Below are 18,141 nucleotides of genomic sequence, written 5' to 3'. Positions count from 1 at the left end.
GCTGGAGGGAAGCAGACACCCCGCTTCGAGGCGCTCCCCTGGCCTGGGCTCCCCTGGGGGTCATGGTTTGGTGGACGGGACGAGGGGCTGGGGCTGGAGGCAGCCAAGGTCTCTGGCAGGGACCCCTCCACCTCACCCAGGCACTGGGGCCTCCCGGGGAAACGCCCCCTGCCCCCCCTCCCCACACCTGTCCTCACAGACGCCCTCCAGGGCGGGGAGCTAGGGCACCTGGGACGTCGCTCAGGCCTCCTTCCTCCAAGGGGTCAGAGCAAGGTCAGGCCTGGGAGTGGGGGTCACTGGGCAGCGCTGAGCCCTGAACTGGGCCTGTGAGGTGCCCCGGGGGGCTGGGGGCAGGCAGCCTGGGCTGGGCACTAGGTGGGGGCCTCTGACCTCAGGACCCATGGCTTGAGGGCCAGGTCTGTGTCCCCCCCCCCCCTCCAGCCCCCAGACCCCACGACTAACACAGCAGAGGCTCAATAAATACTTGTTGAGGGGGTGGGAGAGGGGAGGGGAGGGGGAGGGGAGGGGCGGGGGGAGGGGACCGGGGGCAGCACAGGGGGCCTGCAGGCCACACGCTGCCCCACAGTCCAGCCTCCTGGTCGGGTGGGTCCTGCTCAGGGGATGGGTGGCAGGGGAGGAAGGGTGGTCAGTGGGCGGGGGCAGCAGCATGATGGGGTCGGAGGTCAGACAGGTTGGCCCACGATGAGGTTCTAGAGAAACAGGTCCTGGTGGTGAGGGCTCAGGGCCCCGCGGAGCCCAGACTGCCCCCGGGACTGAGCCTGGGCCGTCCTCGGGCTGGTGGCCGGCTCCCTCGGTCCGCAGCCCCTCGTCCGCAGCCCCGTGGCCAGGCCGGATGAGTCCAGTCCTCGGCCCCGGACCAGCTCTAGGGCTTGTGTTTGAAGTGAGCTTCCACTGGAGAAGGGACAGGCGCTGGGCTTGGTCCCCGCCGTGCAGGTCGTCCATGCCCGCCCCCCGGCCGGCCCTGCCCGCCCTCACCTGCGTACTCCTGGGGCAGCATGGGCCTGTCCACCACCTTCCGGAAGGCCTCCACCCACGCCCGCTGCTCCGGCTCCGTCTCACAGGCCAGCAGGAACCTGCGCTCCGGCGTGACGATGGTGATGCCGTGGGGCCAGTGGTGGCCCTGGGTGGACGGCGGGAGCCCGTCCAGCACCGTGTAGCCGCTCTCCCTGCTGCCGATGAAGACCTCCCCCCGGGCGAAGGCGTCCTGCGGGCGGGGACAGGCTGACCGGCAGCCCCCCGCCACGCCGGGACCCGAGCCTCCCCTCCCCGTGACCGCAGCCCCCAGCCACGCCGGGACCCGAGCCTCCCCTCCCCGTGACCGGCATCCCCCCGCCACGCCGGGACCCGAGCCTCCCCTCCCCGTGACCGCAGCCCCCCGCCACGCCGGGACCCGAGCCTCCCCTCCCCGTGACCGCAGAGCTGCCCCCGCGGGTGCCCAGTCTCAGGTGCGGGAGCAGGAGGCCCGCCCCCCGCCCGGCGCGGCCCTGCCTACCAGGGGGTCCTTGAAGTACATGAGCCTCCGGTCGTCCATGGTGAACCAGCGCCTCCGGAAGCCTTCCGTCTGCTGTGGGTCAGAGCGGCCGGGGGTCCTGACGCGGCCCCTCCCCCGTGACCACAGCTCACACCGGGCGGGGCGGGGCCGTGGGTCCATCACCCAGCAGCGCAGCCTCCTCGTGCCCCTGTGGGCCCGGCACCTGCTGCTCCTCCTGCTGAGCCCCCGTCCCTATGGGCCCCGGCGGGTCTGGGCTGGGGGGCCACCCGGGTCCTGGGCCGGGCCCTGACCTGAGGTCCCCTCCCCCTGGTCGTGGGTCAGGGGGGCCCCTGCTCTTACAAAACATTTTGGGGACCCAGGCAATCCACACCCAGATGACCCGCTGGAAATGCACAGGCAGGTTGAAGCCTCGCCGGAGGGTGGCTGCACCCCCAACCCCACCCCCACCCCCAACTCCACTCCCAACCCCACCCCCACCCCCACCCCCACCCCCAAACCCACCCCCAACCCCACCCCCCACCTCCACCCCCAACCCCCCACGACTGACGCTTCCACCTCCATGACACCCCCCATGACAGGCCTGGGAGCCGATGGGACGCACCTTGGGCCCGGTCTTCTCCATGTAGCCCTCCTTCAGGTAGTTCCTGGTCAGCTTCGGCACCAGCTGGGGGGAAGGTCCTCTGTCCAGCTGTCTCCCCCTCCCAACCCCCTCCCCCCCCCCGCCCCCGGGCTTGGGGCAGAGCCTCAGAGTAAAGGAGGCTGCTGTGGCCACTTCCGGGGGCCACGGAGGTCAGGGGGCCACCGGTGTGGGGGGTCACAGGCGTCGGGGTGGGGCCCAGCCCCCCACCCCAGGGGCATCGGCGGCAGCCGCCACTCACGTCGGCGTCGCTGGCCCCCGGGAAGGCCACCTGCAGGTAGTGGAGGCGGGCGGCCCGCAGCGCGTTGAACCAGTCGGCCATCTCCTGGGGGCAGAGCGGGTGTGGGCTGCAGCCTCCCCCGGCCCCCCACGAGGCCTCCCCAGAGCCCTGCCCTCTGCCGCGGCCTGGCCCAGGGGCTGAGCATCAACCCATGAACGGGGGGGCCACGGTTCGACTCCCGGTCAGGGCACCTGCCGGGCTGTGGGCTCGATCCCCAGTGAGGGGCGAGCAGGAGGCAGCCGGCCCATGTTCTCTCGCATCATCGATGTTTCTCTCTCTCCCTTCCTCTCTGAGATCAATAAAAAAATATTTTTAAATGTTAAAAAAAAAAAAAAAAAGAGCCCTGCCCGCCTCCCGCAGGCCCTTCCTGAATCACTGAGAATGGGATGGCTGGAGGGATCCCCGAAAGTTCACATTGGGCCATGACACCCCCACCCTGCCCACTGCACCTCCAATGAGGACAGGCTCACAGCACGGCCACCAGGCCCCGCTCCACCCACCTGGCAGGACCTCCTCGTACCATCTCCGCCACTTCCTTCCCACCCGCCTACACCTCTCAGCTGTGCGGCCACAGGCCCTTTGCACATGCCATTCCCCCTTCCTCTCCGCGGTCCTCGCCCCCCGTTACCCCTCCCCATTGTCCGCTCTCACTCCCCCGGTTGGGATTTTAGTTCCTTGGCTCCGACTGATGCCTGCCTCCTGCCAGGCCCCCCTCTCTCCATGGGCACAGCCACGTCAAACAGGCTCACCCCCTCCACGCCCAGGTCCTGGCCCCCAGCAGGGCCCACACCCTCTCTAGGGAGGAAGGGCCTCAGCGGTCCCTGCACTGCCCTCGCCTGCCCTGCTCCGTGTCCCCACAGGAAAGAGAAGCCGAGGCTTCCGAGGAAGCTGGTTTGCTCACAGGCCTTGGCCAGGCTCCTCGGGGAACAGTCAAACCTGTTCACTCTGCCTGAGGGGTGCCCTCTAAAGGCCGAAACCCAGGAGCTGGGGACGAACAGCCGGGAGAGGCCACAGGTGAGGCTCCAAGAGGTCAGGGCCCGATAGTGACAGCCTGACAGTGACAGCCGGGCCAGGGGAGAAGGAGCCTGAACCACGGGGGGAGGGGGAGGAGAGCCGAGAGGCAGCCCAGCCTGTGCACAGCCCCAGGAGCTGGGAAGGGGGAGCCGGGTCTGGGGTGTGGGAGGGGATCTGAGCAGAAGACCGCTGGCTGACCGCCCCCTCCCCCTCCCCCCATGGGTGATGGAGGCCGACTCTGCAGAGGGTGGAAGAGAGGGTGGCGTGGGGGGAGGTGTGCATGTGGGGACACACCCAAGCCCAGAGCCCCGTCCCGCAGCTGGCCCTGTGCTGGGTCCCGGGCACGGGCAGGAGGCGTCTCCTCCGGAGGGTCTGACCAGCCCCCAATTTCAGGAAATCTCCCGCGTGGAGAAGGAAGCACAGGCAGGCAGACAGGAAGGAGCATCGATGGAGATAAGACGACAGTCATGGAGGACCCTGTGCCTTTGACAAGGTCACGAGAACAAGAACAGAAACAAAAGACCTGAAGACAAGCCTGAAGAAATTTCCCAGAAAGCAGAGGGGAAGGAGGAAGTGGGCGTGGGGGGGGTGCGTGGGGCTGGCTTCTGAGTCGCAGGAGATTCGGAAAGAACAAGAACTGAGACGGCCGAGGAGGAACCTGCCGAAGAGACAGGTGGAGAGAACTGCCTGCTGTCCCGGCTCCTGGGCCCTGGGCTCCTGGGTCCCCAGCTCCTGGGTCCCCGGCTCCTGGGTCCAGGGTCCTGGGTGCCCGGCTCCTGGGTGCCCGGCTCCTGGGTCCAGGGTCCTGGGTGCCCGGCTCCTGGGTGCCCGGCTCCTGGGTCCCGGGCTCCTGGGTCCCGGGCTCCTGGGTCCCCGGCTCCTGGGTCCCCGGCTCCTGGGTCCCCGGCTCCTGGGTGCCCGGCTCCTGGGTCCCCGGCTCCTGGGTCCCGGGCTCCTGGGTCCCGGGCTCCTGGGTCCCGGGCTCCTGGGTCCCCGGCTCCTGGGTCCCTGGGTCCTGGGTCCCCGGCTCCTGGGTCCCGGCTCCTGGGTCCAGGGTCTTGGGTCCCGGGCTCCTGGGTCCCGGGCTCCTGGGTCCCGGGCTCCTGGGTCCCGGGCTCCTGGGTCCCCGGCTCCTGGGTGCCCGGGTCCTGGGTCCCCGGCTCCTGGGTCCCTGGGTCCTGGGTCCCCGGCTCCTGGGTCCCGGCTCCTGGCCCGGAGGACAGGCCGACTCCCAGCAGAGGACAGGCCCATCTGGTCCCGGGGTCCGTGCCGCCGCGCCTCCCAGGCCAGAGTCCAGGTCCGGCCACGGAATCGGAGGAGCAGAGCCTCCCACATGGGCCAGGTCCACGGAGACTCGCTCCCACGCTCTTTCCCGGGAAGCTACGGAAGGGACGTCCCCAGCGGAGGCAGGAAATGGTCGGCCCAGGAGTGAGTCGGGCTGCAGGACAGACGCCCGCTGCCTGGGGGCCGGGCTCGCTCCGAGGCCTTAGATAATCCGTGGAGAGAGAGTGTGTGTGTGTGTGTGTGGTGTGGGGGGGGGTGGGGGGGAGCGGTAATAAGCACGCAGGTAGCTGCGTGGGGAAGACAGCGTCAGCGCCAGGGAAAGTAAGACTCGCGGGAAAGAAAAGAAACGAGTTTGCCCTCCGGCTCAGGTCAGAGAGCAACACGTGGTCACGGCCAGGTGAACTATACAGGTGGGCAACCTCGCAGTGAGTGTGAGAGTGAGTGCGTGTGAGAGTGTGTGTGTGCGTGTGGGAGTGTGTGAGTGTGAGTGTGAGTGTGGGAGTGTGAGGGTGTGAGTGTGGGAGTGAGAGTGCATGAGTGTGAGTGCGTGTGAGAGTGTGAGTGTGTGTGTGAGAGTGAGTGTGAGAGTGAGAGTGAGTGTGTGAGTGTGAGAGTGAGAGTGAGAGTGAGTGAGAGTGAGTGTGAGGCGGGGCGGGCAGTGCTGGGGGCCGGCCTCTATAGGAGGTCATGGCACAGCCGAGCAGACGGCCTGGCAGCTGTCAGTCACACAGGCAGCCGAGAGGGCTCTGGGAGGAGGCGGGGCGGAGCCGGGAACCTGTCCCCCGACCCGCACACCCACCGCAGGGCCGCCCGCCTGGGAGCTGAGGCTGCGCCGGCCGCAGGGGAGAAGCCCCGGGGGCGGGGGGACAGTGAACTCTAAAGGTTGGTCAGTTTCAGCCCAGAACCGGCAGCTGCGCAGCCCTGACCGGCGAAGCCACCGGCACGCGCTGGGCGGGCAGGAGCCGGTGGGCGAGGACCCCTCAGACGTGGCCTGTGTCTGTCTGGGCGGCTCTGGTCACGGAGGTGCCACCACCGCCGTCCACCTCCCCTCAAGCCAAAGGGACAGCCAAGGACTTAAAGGGCCAGTGCCCTCTTTTTGCCCCTTCATTTAAAAATTTATTTTATTAATTTCAGAGAGGAAGGAAGAGGGAGAGAAATATAAACATCAATGATGAGAACCATGGATCGGCTGCCTCCTGCACGCCCCACACTGGGGATGGAGCCCACAACCCCGGCCTGTGCCCCGACCAGGAATCGAACCCTGACCTCCTGGTTCATAGGTCAATGCTCAATCACTGAGCCCCGCCCACTGGGCTCACCCCGTCTTTCTTTGCTTTTCCCCTTTGGGAGCCAGACATTAAAGACCAGGGCACCCCAAGAAGCTGCACGTTCGGGGGATTAGAAAGTGGCCACGTGTGACCAGAAAAGGCCTGAGAGGACGTTAATTTACAGCTCAGGTTGTCTAGGCACAGAACAGCCCCCAACTCACACTCACACACTTTCACATACTTACACATACTCATACACACACACACTAACACACACTCACGCTCACACTCACACAGTCACACACTCACACTTACACACACACACACACTCACACACACTCACACACACATACACACACTCACACACACACACACATACACTCACACACACACACACATACACACACACACTCACACACACACTCACACACACACACTCTCACACACACACACTCACACACACACACACACTCACACACACTCTCACACACACACACACACTCACACACACACACTCACACACACTCACACACACACTCTCACACACACTCACACACACTCACACACGCGCGCACACACACACACACTCACACACACACACACACACTCACACATACACACACACACTCACACACAAACATACACACACACACTCACACACACACTCACACACACACACTCACACACACTCACACACACATACGCTCACACTCACACACTCACACACACTCACTCACACACTCACACACACTCACACACACTCACACTCACACACTCACACACACACACACTCACACTCTCACACACACACACACACACACACTCACACACACACACACACACTCACACACACGCGCACACACACACACTCACACACACGCGCACACACACACACACACACTCACACACACTCACACACGCGCGCGCGCACAGAATGAAGGACCCCCAGCCCGCGCCCACCTTCCCGTCCTCGTGGTAGATGAAGATGTTGCGGGTGCTGTTGTCCTTCAGGTAGGTGACCTGCAGGCCGTGCGGGTGTCCGATCTTGGCCGGCTGGAAGGTGGCGTTCAGGTGCTCAATCTTCATGACGGCCTTGGGCTCCTTGGCCTGCGAAGCAGGGCCGGGCTCAGTGCCGGGCGGCAGGGGGTCTCCACTCTCGGGAGCGGGAGCGGGCGGGGGTTCTGAGGGTGCCCTTCTGGGCCTGGAGTCCACAGTGAAGGCTGCCCCGTGGGGAGGACGCGGGCGAGGCTCCGCTGACCTGCCAGCCCGGCCGGCCCCGTGCTTATCTGCATCGCAGGTGATGTTCTGACCTGGAGCCAGTCTACGGTGGGTCTGCCAGACGCAGGGCCTTGGGGACCCTCGCACCCCCCACATGTTGCCTGGGGGACCCAAGGTCAACCCAGCATGTGTGGTCCTGTCCCTCGGAGGCCTGGGAGCACCCCGGTTCCCAGCACCCCAGGCCGGGCTCGCAGTGACAACCCAGCGTTGGGAGGGGTGCGGGGGGCACGTCCCTGAGGACGAGGAAGTCCCCTAGAGCTGCGTGCGGGCAGCTGGGGACACGGGCACCGCTCACATCCCCCTCCCCCATCGCTCACATCCCCCTCCCCCATCGCTCACATCCCCCTCCCCCATCGCTCACATCCCCCTCCCCCATCGCTCACATCCCCCTCCCCCATCGCTCACATCCCCCTCCCCCGCCGCTCACATCCCCCTCCCCCGCCGCTCACATCGTTTCTGTTGAAATACTTCAGGGCACCCTCACGCTCCGTCAGCACAAACTTCCGGCTCAGAAACTGCCCGTTGTCCCGGCCGCGCTTCCAGAGATAGCCCTCCCGGTACCCTGTGGGGAGAGGGGACGCGGTCAGAGTCACGGCGGACAGAGCCGGGCCACCAGCCCAGACGCCCGGGACGCGGGCTGACCGACCGAAGGGCACTCGCCAGGGGACAGTCCACGGGCCTTCGGGTCACGTGCTCGGGGCGCAGCCTCTTCCACGGGCCGGGGCAGGACCCCCGGACGGACGGTGCCCTCACCCCCAGCACCGCCCGGGACGAGGCCCCACCCCGCACCTGACACGGCCCATCTCATCAGTCCCAGAAGGAAGCACTTCCTGTTCGCACCCCATCGTACAGAAGAGGAAACTGAGGCTGGGCCGAGGCCGCCTCACCAGCAGGAGCCCTGGCTGGAAGGGGAGCCGTGGCCACAGGCCTGGAGCCCTCGCCCCTGCCCTGCCCGCCAGGCCCAGCAGGTGGCAGCAGAGCCCAGGACAGCGGGCGTCCCTGTGCACAACATGGGGACACAGCCCAGCGCCCCAATAACAGAGCCGTGGGTCAGCCCTGCCGCCTGGCCCTGCTCCTGTCAGCCGTGCTGAGGCCCCCCATCCGGAGACAAACAGCGGGGCCCCCCCAGCCCGGCCGGCCCCCCAGGGCTGAGTCTAGCGGGGAGCCTGCCCAGATCTCGGGGGGCAGATGCCCGGATCACGGGGGGCAGGTGCCCGGATCTCGGGGGGCAGAGTCAGTGTGCCTGTCTTCCAGCTGAACCTCACAAATGACTCGACCCCCCACCAGCCACCAGGGGGATGCCGTGGGCCCACTGTGTGCCGCACTGACGTCCTTAAGGCTTCCAACAACAACCCCAGACTGGGCGCCAGGCCCCCACTACACGGACGGGGAAACCGAGGCACAGGCAGGCTCTGTCACTGCCAGGAAGCCCCTGGCTCCGCCGCCCCCCTAGGTCCCTGTGACATTCAGGGCAGAGGTGGGGGGGCGGCCGGACCTCCTGCTCTAAACAGGGGGGCAGGGAGGGGGGGCGGCCGGGAGAGCGGTGCACGGCCTCGGCGGCGAGTCTGTGTCTGTCGGTGCCGGGGCATTGTCTGCGGTGAAAGGCTGCCATTGAGCTCTGGCTGGAGGCGGGCGGGTGTGGGAAGGGCCGGGAGCAGCTGCTCCCGGGGTCACCCCGGCCGGCGGGGCCTCGGGGACCTGGCGCAGGGGCCGCCCACATGACCTCGGCTGAGGGGGGTAGGGGTGCCGGGCTGGCATCTGCCCGAATGGGCCACCTGGAGCCCGTACCCGCCACAGCCTCGCTCCGACGGCAGGTGCTGCCTGGCCCGAGTGCCCGCGCCGCGCCGCCGTGGCCTCCCGTCCTGTGCACGGAGGTGCCCCCAGGTGCCCTCGCCCACCTGCCCCCAGCGCAGGCCCTGCACCCGGTTCCCATGTGGCTGCGTTCCACGCTCGGGACACGCTTGAAGGCTGCTGGGCGGCGGCTGTCCCGTGTCCCTCAGGCTGTTCCTGTTTCTGTTTCTGTGCATGTTGTCAGCGTCGGATGGTGATGCCCGTGGTGGTGACTCCGTGGCGGTGACTCCGTGGCGGTGACTCCGTGGCAGTGACTCCGTGGCGGTGACTCTGGTGGTGACTCCGTGGCGGTGACTCCGTGGCGGTGACTCCGTGGCGGTGACTCCGTGGTGGTGACTCCGTGGTGGTGACTCCGTGGCGGTGACTCCGTGGCGGTGACTCCGTGGCGGTGACTCCGTGTGGAGAGGCCGTGGTGACGTGTGAGGCAGAGCTGGTCACCAGGAAGGGGGTCTGCTGGGGGTCAGTGCCTTTCCCTTTGTCCTCGGCGTCAGGACCACACCCTCGGAGGCCAGTGTCCACGCAGGTCTTGTCCACGAGGGGCTCCTGGCTCCACGCAACCTCCACGTCTGCACTTCTCCGCGCTCGTTAGCTGGTTTCTGCTGAGAGAGGGCGTCCCGCCCCCTCCCGGTTCACCCGTCGGTCTGTGGGGACCACGGACGTGTCCGTCATTATTCATCTCGTCGTCGGTCAGACCGTCCACTCCGGCCGCAGGACTGCCTGTGCGGTGCCCCGGGCGAGCGCGGCTCCTCAGACCGGGACGCGGCAGCCCGTGAGCCGGCGCTTCCCCTTTCTCCTCCGGGACTTCCGCGAGAGAATGCCTTCCGTGAGACGTGTTCAAATCTGGCGGCAAATCGAGGCGGGGCAGGAAGTGCCCAGGGAATCCCCACGCTCCTCACAGACCAGACCCAGGGCCGGGCTGGGGCCGGTCGTCAGCCCTCCCGTAGGGCGCTCATCGCTCGTCTGCCCTCCAGGCCGGCACACGGGCAGTGGTGAGGCAGGAGGGGACGCGGGGAGGCTTGGGGGGCGGGGCTGGAGGCGCTGGGGCCCCTTCATCCCAGCCGAGAGCTGGGCAGGACTTGGTCTGAGTGCCCTGGCCGCCAGGCGGTCCAGGGTCCAGGCTGCGGGGCGGACACCCCTGACCCTGCTTCTCCCGGCGGGAGGCCGAGCGGGCGGAGGCACCAGGGTGACAGGGGGGGGGGCTCGGCGTGAGCAGGTTTTAGAGGCTGTTTGGGTGGGACCCATGCACAGGGCCACGGCTGGGGTCCTCTGCGTCACACACACACACACACACACACGCACACACGCACACACACGCTGCTCCTGGAACCCAGCCCCGCCCCCTTCCTCCCGGGAGGACGACCCGGGTCCACGGGCACACATCGCATCATGGAGAAGGTCACACGCCCACCCTGACCCGTCGAGCCGGAGACCAGACCTCCTGCCACGTCTGTGGCCGTCACACAGCCCCTCTGCGCACAGAACCGCGTGGCAGGTGCCGTCGGGACCTGCGGGGCTGCGGGTGCCGGGAGGGCCGGTCCGACCCCGGGAGGCGGAACCGGAGGTGGAAGTGCTGAAGCGGAGCCTGACATCCAGCCGCGCCGGAGGCCGTCTGACCACGTCAGCCACGCGTCCCGGCTTCCTACCCCTAAGCCGGGTTCCGTCACTGACACGACATCGGTGCCAGGGCGAGGTCAGCCACCGCCTCCACCTCTGGAACGAGGTCACGCTCTGTCGTTGCCCATCGCGGAGACGCTCACTCCGGAGACGGAGGCGCCCTGGGGAGCTGGCTGGGGTTCCAGAGAAGCAGGCAGGGTGCCGGCCAGGACGGGCCTGGGAGGGACCGGGAGCTAAACAGCCCAGGAGGCCAGGGCGCCCCCAGCCCCGTGTCAGGGGTTGTCAGAGGAGGGCGTGGCTGTGTGGGTGGACGGCGATGGAGCCGGCCACACCGTGGCCAGGTGTCGCGGCAGAGGGTTGGGGGGGCCGAGTGGCCTGCCTGCGAGAGCACTGGCCACGGAGAGCCACTCGCGCCTCGCACCACACGCTGGAGTGGGAGCCAGCCCCTGCCCCGCCCCTGTCCCTGCCCCTGCTCTGCCCCTGCCCCTGCCCCTGCCCCTGCCCCTGCCCCTGCCCCTGCCCCTGCCCCTGCCCCTGCCCCTGCAGCCCAGGGCGTGGGCGTGGGGTGTGGAGGGACCTCTCCTCAGCCCCATTCCAGGCAGCACACACGCACGGGGGTGACAGCCTCCGGGCACGGGCCACCCCGGCTTCGTGGCACCGTCACAACGTCCCCCCTCTGCCCCCACCTGTCCCTGCCGGGACCTGCTCGCTCTGCAGTGCCACCCACACCGGCCAAGAGGGCCCGGCGCAGCCCTGCGGTCGCCACACAAACCCTGCGCACTCAGGCCTGGCTGTGAGGGGCGGGGACTCTGAGCAGCAGGTGGCCCAGCTCACAGCCAGGAGGCCCTGCGTCCCAGGTCCCTCATGGCTCTGCAGCGCCAGGAGGGAGGGGACGGGGACGGGGACGGGGACATGCGGACGGGGACGGGGACGGGGCAGCCACCTCACCTGCTGAGTACGGCTCCTGCTTCTCGGGGTCGGTGAACTCCTGCCGCTCGTACTTGGCCCGGATCCACTGCTCGCGCAGGAGGCTGAGGACAGAGCACAGGTGGGAGCTGGCCTGCGTGGACGTGCGGCTCCCGGGATGGGTGGGAGCTGGCCTGCGTGGACGTGCGGCTCCCGGGACAGGTGGGAGCCGGCCTGCGTGGACGTGCGGCTCCCGGGACGGGCGGGAGCTGGCCTGCGTGGACATGCGGCTCCCGGGATGGGCGGGAGCTGGCCTGCGTGGACGTGCGGCTCCCGGGATGGGTGGGAGCCGGCCTGCGTGGACGTGCGGCTCCCGGGATGGGCGGGAGCTGGCCTGCGTGGACGTGCGGCTCCCGGGACGGGTGGGAGCTGGCCTGCGTGGACATGCGGCTCCCGGGATGGGTGGGAGCTGGCCTGCGTGGACGTGCGGCTCCCGGGACGGGCGGGAGCCGGCCTGCGTGGACGTGCGGCTCCCGGGACAGGTGGGAGCCGGCCTGCGTGGACGTGCGGCTCCCGGGACGGGCGGGATCTGGCCTGCGTGGACGTGCGGCTCCCGGGACGGGTGGGAGCTGGCCTGCGTGGACGTGCGGCTCCCGGCAGGGCGGGCGGGAAGCCGGGAGCGCGTGGCCAGGCCCCGGAAGGCAGGCGGAGGGCCCAGCTCCGGTGTGTGAAACCGCTGGCTGGTCAGATGCTGTATCACTAACACTTCCCCTTCCTAGAACACGGAGATGGAGCCCACACCCCATGGTTCACCCATTTAAAGGGATCCATTCGGCGGCCTCAGTATAGTCACAAGGTGTGCAGCCACCACCGCAACCCAGTTCCAGAACATTCCATCACTCCCAACAGAAACGGTGCCCGTTAGCAGTCACTCCCCAGACCCGAGCCGTGGACCCCGACCGGGACTGTTTCCTCTCTGAGCACCTGAGTTCAGGCAGCCGCAGGGCGCGAGGTGCGGGGCAGGGGGGGAGGGGGGGCGGGGGCATGGCTTTCCCTTTAATATGAGTCCCTGGCTGTGAGGGAGGCTGGACTCCTGCCAGGACTTAGAGAAGGGTCAGGCCCCGCCCATCCAGGGTGAGGCCCCGCCCACACTGAGGCCCCGCCCCCAGTGGGGTCCTGTGGCTCCGGGCAGGGGGGCAGCTCAGAGGTCTCCTGCACCCGGAGCAGGTGCTGCCTCCTGGAGCTGGAGGGCAGGGTGCGGGGTGTGGGGTGCGGGGTGCGGGGTGTGGGGGTGGGGGCAGGGCACTGGGGGCAAATGCGGGGTGTGGGGTGCGGGGTGTGGGGGCGAGCATCGGGCCTGGACAGGAGGCAGACGCTCAGGGCTGGCAGGGAACCAGGCTGAGCGAAGCCCTGTGGGCCCCACGGAGGCGCGTGGAGGTGAGTGAGGGAGGCAGGGTCCCCGCGGCCACGCCGCCCCGAGCCAGGCGAGCCGCACACACGGCAGCTTCTCAGACCCCGGAACCCGGGCTGAGCTGCCAGCTGCAAACCGCCCGTCAATGCCTGGGCACCAGCCGCCTGGCCAAGAGCCAAGCCCGGCGAGGAGGCCGAGTGGGCAGCCCTGGGCGCCGAGGCCCAGCCTCCCCAGCTCTGGGCGCAGCCCTGCCCCGCCCGTGGCCGCCCACAGCCCCCCTCCGCCCCCCGGCTGTTGCCCAGCTGGTACTCACTGGCAGTCGGCGGGCGTGGGCCGGTAGTAGAAAGACGGCACTTGGGACTCGTACGTGGCCCTGGCGGCGTCGTTCCCGTGGGAGGCCATGAACTGCGAGAGAGGACGGTCAGCGAGCCCGAGGGCTTGGCCTCGCGGGGCTGGGGCCGCCCAGGCCTCTGTCCCAGGGACGCGGTCTGGGGTGAGGGGTCAGAGCCTGCCCTTTCCCGCAGCTGGAGGGGGCTGGGAGGGTGCACAGAGGGAGCCTCCTGGGGAGTTGGTCCCAGTCCCATGGCCCCCCGAGATGAGACGGCTCCCCCTCGAGGCGCCCCCACACGGCCTGGCTTATTCAATCAGGGGACCCGATTTAGGGAGCCGCTAGCGTGTGCCACACACAGGCAGGGCCCTGCCGAGGCCCCGCGTGAGGCTGCGGCCCTCTGAGCACACCGGCCGCCGCGGTGAGGAACGTGGGGATGAGGACAGAGCAGGGGGTGGCGGGGGTGGAGGTGGCCACGAAGGTGACGGTGCCCGGCCACAGGGGCCTCGAGGACAAGGGAGACGTGGGCTCCCCGTGCCGCAGGCCCTCAGCGTCCGATCTCCGACAGAAACCCCGCCCCAAAGTCACTGCGCTGTGAGGACCATCGGATCCTGAACGCGGGGAGCCAAGACCAACCGGGAAACATCACCAACAAGACACTTCAGCAGAGAGCTGCCACCAAGTCAGAGCGCTAGAGCCAGGCACGGCCTCGCCGGTGTGGCCCAGTGGATAGAGCATCGGCCAGCGGACTGAAGGGTCCCGGGTTCGATTCTGGTCAGGGCACATGCCCGGGTTGTGGGCTTGATCCCCAGTGGGGGTGTGCAGGAGGCAGCCGATCAATGATTCTCTCTCATCATTGATGTTTCTATCTCTCTCCCCCTCTCCCTTCCTCTTTGAAATCAATAACAATATATTTTTAAAAAATAAATAAGTAATAAAATCAGTTGCTGTTAGAAAAAAAGATAAATAAAAGTAAATAAATAAATAAGATCGGTCGCTGTTCTCCAGCAGGTGTGACAGAAGGAAGGGCCACTGACGATTCTTGGGCCTAAGAATCAGCCCAAGGAGGAACGTTCATTCTCTGCGCAGAGACTGTCCCCTGGCCTGGCTGGCGTGCTCAGTGGTTGAGCATTGACCTGTGAACAGGAGGTCACGGTTCAATTGCGGGTCAGGGCACATGCTCGGGTTTCAGGCCGGATCCCCATTAGGGGGCGTGCAGGAGGCAGCCCATCAATGATTCTCTCTCATCGATATTTCTATCTCCCTCTCCCTTCCTCACTGAAATCAATAAAAACACTGTTTTTTTAAAAATCAATGAAAAAATTACCCTCGAGTGAGGCTTAACCAAACACCATGGGAGGAGGGGCGGCAAGAGATTAACCGAAGAACTTACATGCACATATGCATAGGCCGTGGACAGGCCGTAGTTCAGGGAAGGCCTGGGGAGGGAGCCGGAGCCGGGCTGAGGGAATCAATGGGGGGGTGGAAGCGGACATTTGTAATATTTTCAGCCTAAGTGACCGAACGACCGTTCCACCGGTACCTATGACGCACACTGACCACCAGGGGGCAGACGCTCAATGCACAGGCATGGAAACATTGAACAGACTGATGAATCTCAGAGGAAAGGGGGAGAGGGGGAGGGCGGGAAGAGATTAACAAAGATCTTATATGCACACTAGAGGCCCGGTGCACGGACTCATGGGGGGTCCCTCAGCCTGGCCTGCGGGGATGGGGCCGAAACCAGCAGTCTGACATCCCCTGAGGGGTCCTGGACTGTGAGAGGGCGTAGGCCAGGCCGAGGGACCCCACTGGGCCTCTAGTAAAAAATAAAATGTCAAACTCAAACAATACATAAGTAAATAAAATCTCCCATCTTCGACTGCAAAAACTGAAAAATAAAATAAAAAATCGGGATAATTTTCAGAATCATTTTAGGAAACCCTAGGAGGAAACCTTTGTGACTTTCGCTTAGGAAATGGTTTCTTAGATCTGATACCGAAAGTGCTGGCAACGAAAGAAAAAACGAACTTCTTCAAAATTAAACACGTTTGTGCTGCAGAGGAGGCCGCCAGGAAAGTGAGATGTGAAGAACCTCAAAGGCACGGCGCTGTAGGAGAAGCCAGAGGTGAAAGGTCACATGTTGTGGGTTCCACCCGTGTGTAACGTGTGTAGCGTGTGTAGCTGTGTAGCTGTGTAAGGTCCAGAGCAGGCAAAGCCGCGGAGACAGGAAGCTGGAGCGGGGCCAGGGGCTTGGGGGCGGGGCCAGGACTCAGGGCGGAGCCAGTGCTCAGGGCGGGGCCAGTGCTCAGGGGCGGGGCCAGTGCTCAGGGCGGGGCCAGTGCTCAGGGCGGGGGCGGGGCCAGTGCTCAGGGCGGGGCCAGGGATCGGGGCGGAGCCAGGGCTCAGGGGCGGGGCCAGTGCTCAGGGCGGGGGCGGGGCCAGGGGCGGGGGCAGAGTGAATGCTGGTGGGCGGGGTCCCCTCCATGTGATGGGAACGTTTTGGAACTAGGCAAGAGGTGGTGGTCGCACACATTGTCAATGTGCTAAATGCCCTGAACTCTTCACTTTAAAATTGATTTCGCCACAATGCCCCTTAAGAATATAAACTGTACTTTTTACATTTAAAAATTATTGCAAAAGGAAGTTAAAAGACAACCCACAGTGAGAAAAAGTTGCTTACAAACACCTTAGGTGATAAGGGACTTGTCTCCAGAATATGTAAAGAACTCTTCACAATAAAACCCCGAACTCGATGATAAAAGGACAAATAACCCATTTCCTGAGATGCGTAAAGGATTTGGAGAGACATTTCTCCCAAGATGGCACAGGCGGCCCAGAAGCAGGTGAGAAGGGGCTCCGGGCCGTCAGCCAGGACGCGATCGCAGCTCACACTCGGGACGGACAGCGACGGTGTTTACACAGGAGCGGGGGTCACACGTGCTGGGGTGCCAGAGCGCAGCTGTTCGGGAAAGGCTGGCAGATGCTCGAAGGTGAGCGTCCCCGGAAGACCCGGCAATCCTGCTCCAGGCTGGAGGCGAGAACGCGCCACGCGGACACCCGCACCCACGCTCACGCGGCACCCCCGACCGCGGGAGAGACCACCCAGGTGTCCTGAGCCGGAGGGTGACACAGGGTCCATCTTATCCATCTACCGCAGAGGCGCTGGGGCTGCAGCCGCTGAGCCAGGGGCCGTGAGCAGCGCTGCGGAGAGCGGGCGGAGCCTGGGCCGTGTGACCCACGGGGTGCTGCCCCCTCACAGGGGCTGCGGGGAGCGGGGAGGCGGCGATGGGTGCCGGCTTATTCCGGGACGTGAAGCGCAGCCTGGGGACTCTGCTTTAAAGGGCGAGTTGTGAGGGGTGTGAGCGACTCTCAGTGAAGCTGTGGTGAGTAAGAATAGTCCTGGGGAGCGCAGCCTGCGTTTGCTAGAAACCCTCAAACCACAAAAGAAAAGGCTGACAAATCTGCCGACATCAACGCGAGAAGTTTCCACTGAGAACCCTGAGCAAAGTCAAAGGGCAAGTGGCCTGGAAAAGCAGCAACTCCGACCTCAAAGCGTTCAACCCCGAAGCGCGAGAACCACGAGAAAATGGAAGTCACCGCCAGGCCATTGGGGACAGGGGACCCCGAAACCTCACACGGACGCTCGCTTTCATCCAGGACCAGGAGACGCCCCACGGAGACCCTTCGGGGGCAGTTACTCCTTTCCCTCAGCAAGGGCCGCCTCGGAGCCAGCGTGGGGGACGGGGACAGGGGGACAGGGAACGGGGGGGGGGGGGGGGTGGCGGACAGGACAGGCATACCTCTCGGCGGCAGTACCGATCCTGACTGTGCACGTCCCCGGGAGCTGGGCTTCCCTGAACCCCCAGCCCCACCTGAACCAGGTGACACGCCCCTCCCAGCCTGGCCACTGGCCCGGTCACAGTGGGAGGAGACGAGACCCACGTGTCCGTCCATGCGGCCACCTCTGCTCTAAGGACAACACGGGATTGAAGGGCTGAGTCCCTGCCCCGTCCAGCACCCGCCCTCGCCCTGGTCCCAGCGATGGCGGTTCTGGGCCTTCTCCCTCCTTCCTGACAGGCGCACCCGCATGTGACTGCCAGCCCAGAGCCCACCTGTCCCCCCAGCCGCCAGGGCGCCAGACCCCACCTGCTCCACCTCCTCTGCCCCACCCCCACCTGGTGGCCTCCCCAGCCCGTGCCTGCTGCCTCCACGACATTTGGGCTGAGGAGGGGACCCGCTGTCCCCCTCCCTAAGGCCTTCCCCAGGGCCAGCACCCTCCCCAGCCCTCCTGCAGCGAGAGCTCAATAGACGTGGGTCAGGGTGGGCGGGGTCGTGACCCTCCAGGGCACCCACGAGGGTGAGCGGAAAAACCCTAAGAGCAGAGGGCACAGCTGAGCACGGCCCCCAGGTGTCGGGACTCGAGGACCAAAGCCCCAGATCCGCCCGTGGAGCGGCCCTTCGCCCTCTCCCTGCAGCTGCCCCACAAGGGAGGTGGGGGGTGGAGATCACCCCAGACGGATCCCCAGCCTCAGGTCCCCCCAGGCCCAGCCCTGGAGCCTGGAGCACAGGCATGAAGGGGCCTTCGAGGGCCCCCCAGGCCATACCTCCACTTGGGCCTCCTCCCAGGCGTCCAGGCGGATGGACTTGACCTTGCTGACCTGCGGGATGTTGCGGTGGATGGCGGAGCAGCTCAGGCAGATGAACACGCCCAGGGTGTAGGAGGCCCAGTCGGGATCTGGAAGGCAAAGGCCGGA

The 18,141-nt window shown here is 66.2% G+C and overlaps 1 protein-coding gene across 3 annotated transcripts in view; it reads right to left on the bottom strand.

Moving 5' to 3' along the window:
- Positions 1 to 514: 514 nt before the first annotated feature.
- The window catches only part of ADAP1 (ArfGAP with dual PH domains 1), a 28,460-nt gene continuing 10,833 nt past the window's right edge, over positions 515 to 18,141 (bottom strand). Inside the window, exons 2-11 of one of the 3 annotated variants that reach the window (XM_054717058.1) lie at positions 17,992 to 18,122; positions 13,370 to 13,461; positions 11,688 to 11,770; positions 7,724 to 7,836; positions 6,957 to 7,103; positions 2,392 to 2,475; positions 2,115 to 2,177; positions 1,514 to 1,585; positions 997 to 1,225; positions 515 to 912 (exon numbers count right to left, since the gene is read on the bottom strand). In XM_054717058.1, the coding sequence (XP_054573033.1) occupies positions 884 to 912; positions 997 to 1,225; positions 1,514 to 1,585; positions 2,115 to 2,177; positions 2,392 to 2,475; positions 6,957 to 7,103; positions 7,724 to 7,836; positions 11,688 to 11,770; positions 13,370 to 13,461; positions 17,992 to 18,122 (1,043 nt within the window). In that variant the 3' untranslated portion in view covers positions 515 to 883. The remainder of the gene's footprint in view (positions 913 to 996; positions 1,226 to 1,513; positions 1,586 to 2,114; positions 2,178 to 2,391; positions 2,476 to 6,956; positions 7,104 to 7,723; positions 7,837 to 11,687; positions 11,771 to 13,369; positions 13,462 to 17,991; positions 18,123 to 18,141) is intronic. The other 2 variants (XM_054717060.1, XM_054717061.1) reach the window with 2 other exon arrangements.

The sequence above is a fragment of the Eptesicus fuscus genome, chromosome 6 (genome assembly GCF_027574615.1).
Source record: "Eptesicus fuscus isolate TK198812 chromosome 6, DD_ASM_mEF_20220401, whole genome shotgun sequence".
Taxonomy (NCBI): domain Eukaryota; kingdom Metazoa; phylum Chordata; class Mammalia; order Chiroptera; family Vespertilionidae; genus Eptesicus; species Eptesicus fuscus.
The sequence above is the reverse complement of the archived record's forward strand: the minus strand, read 5'-3'. Positions and strand labels throughout refer to the sequence as shown.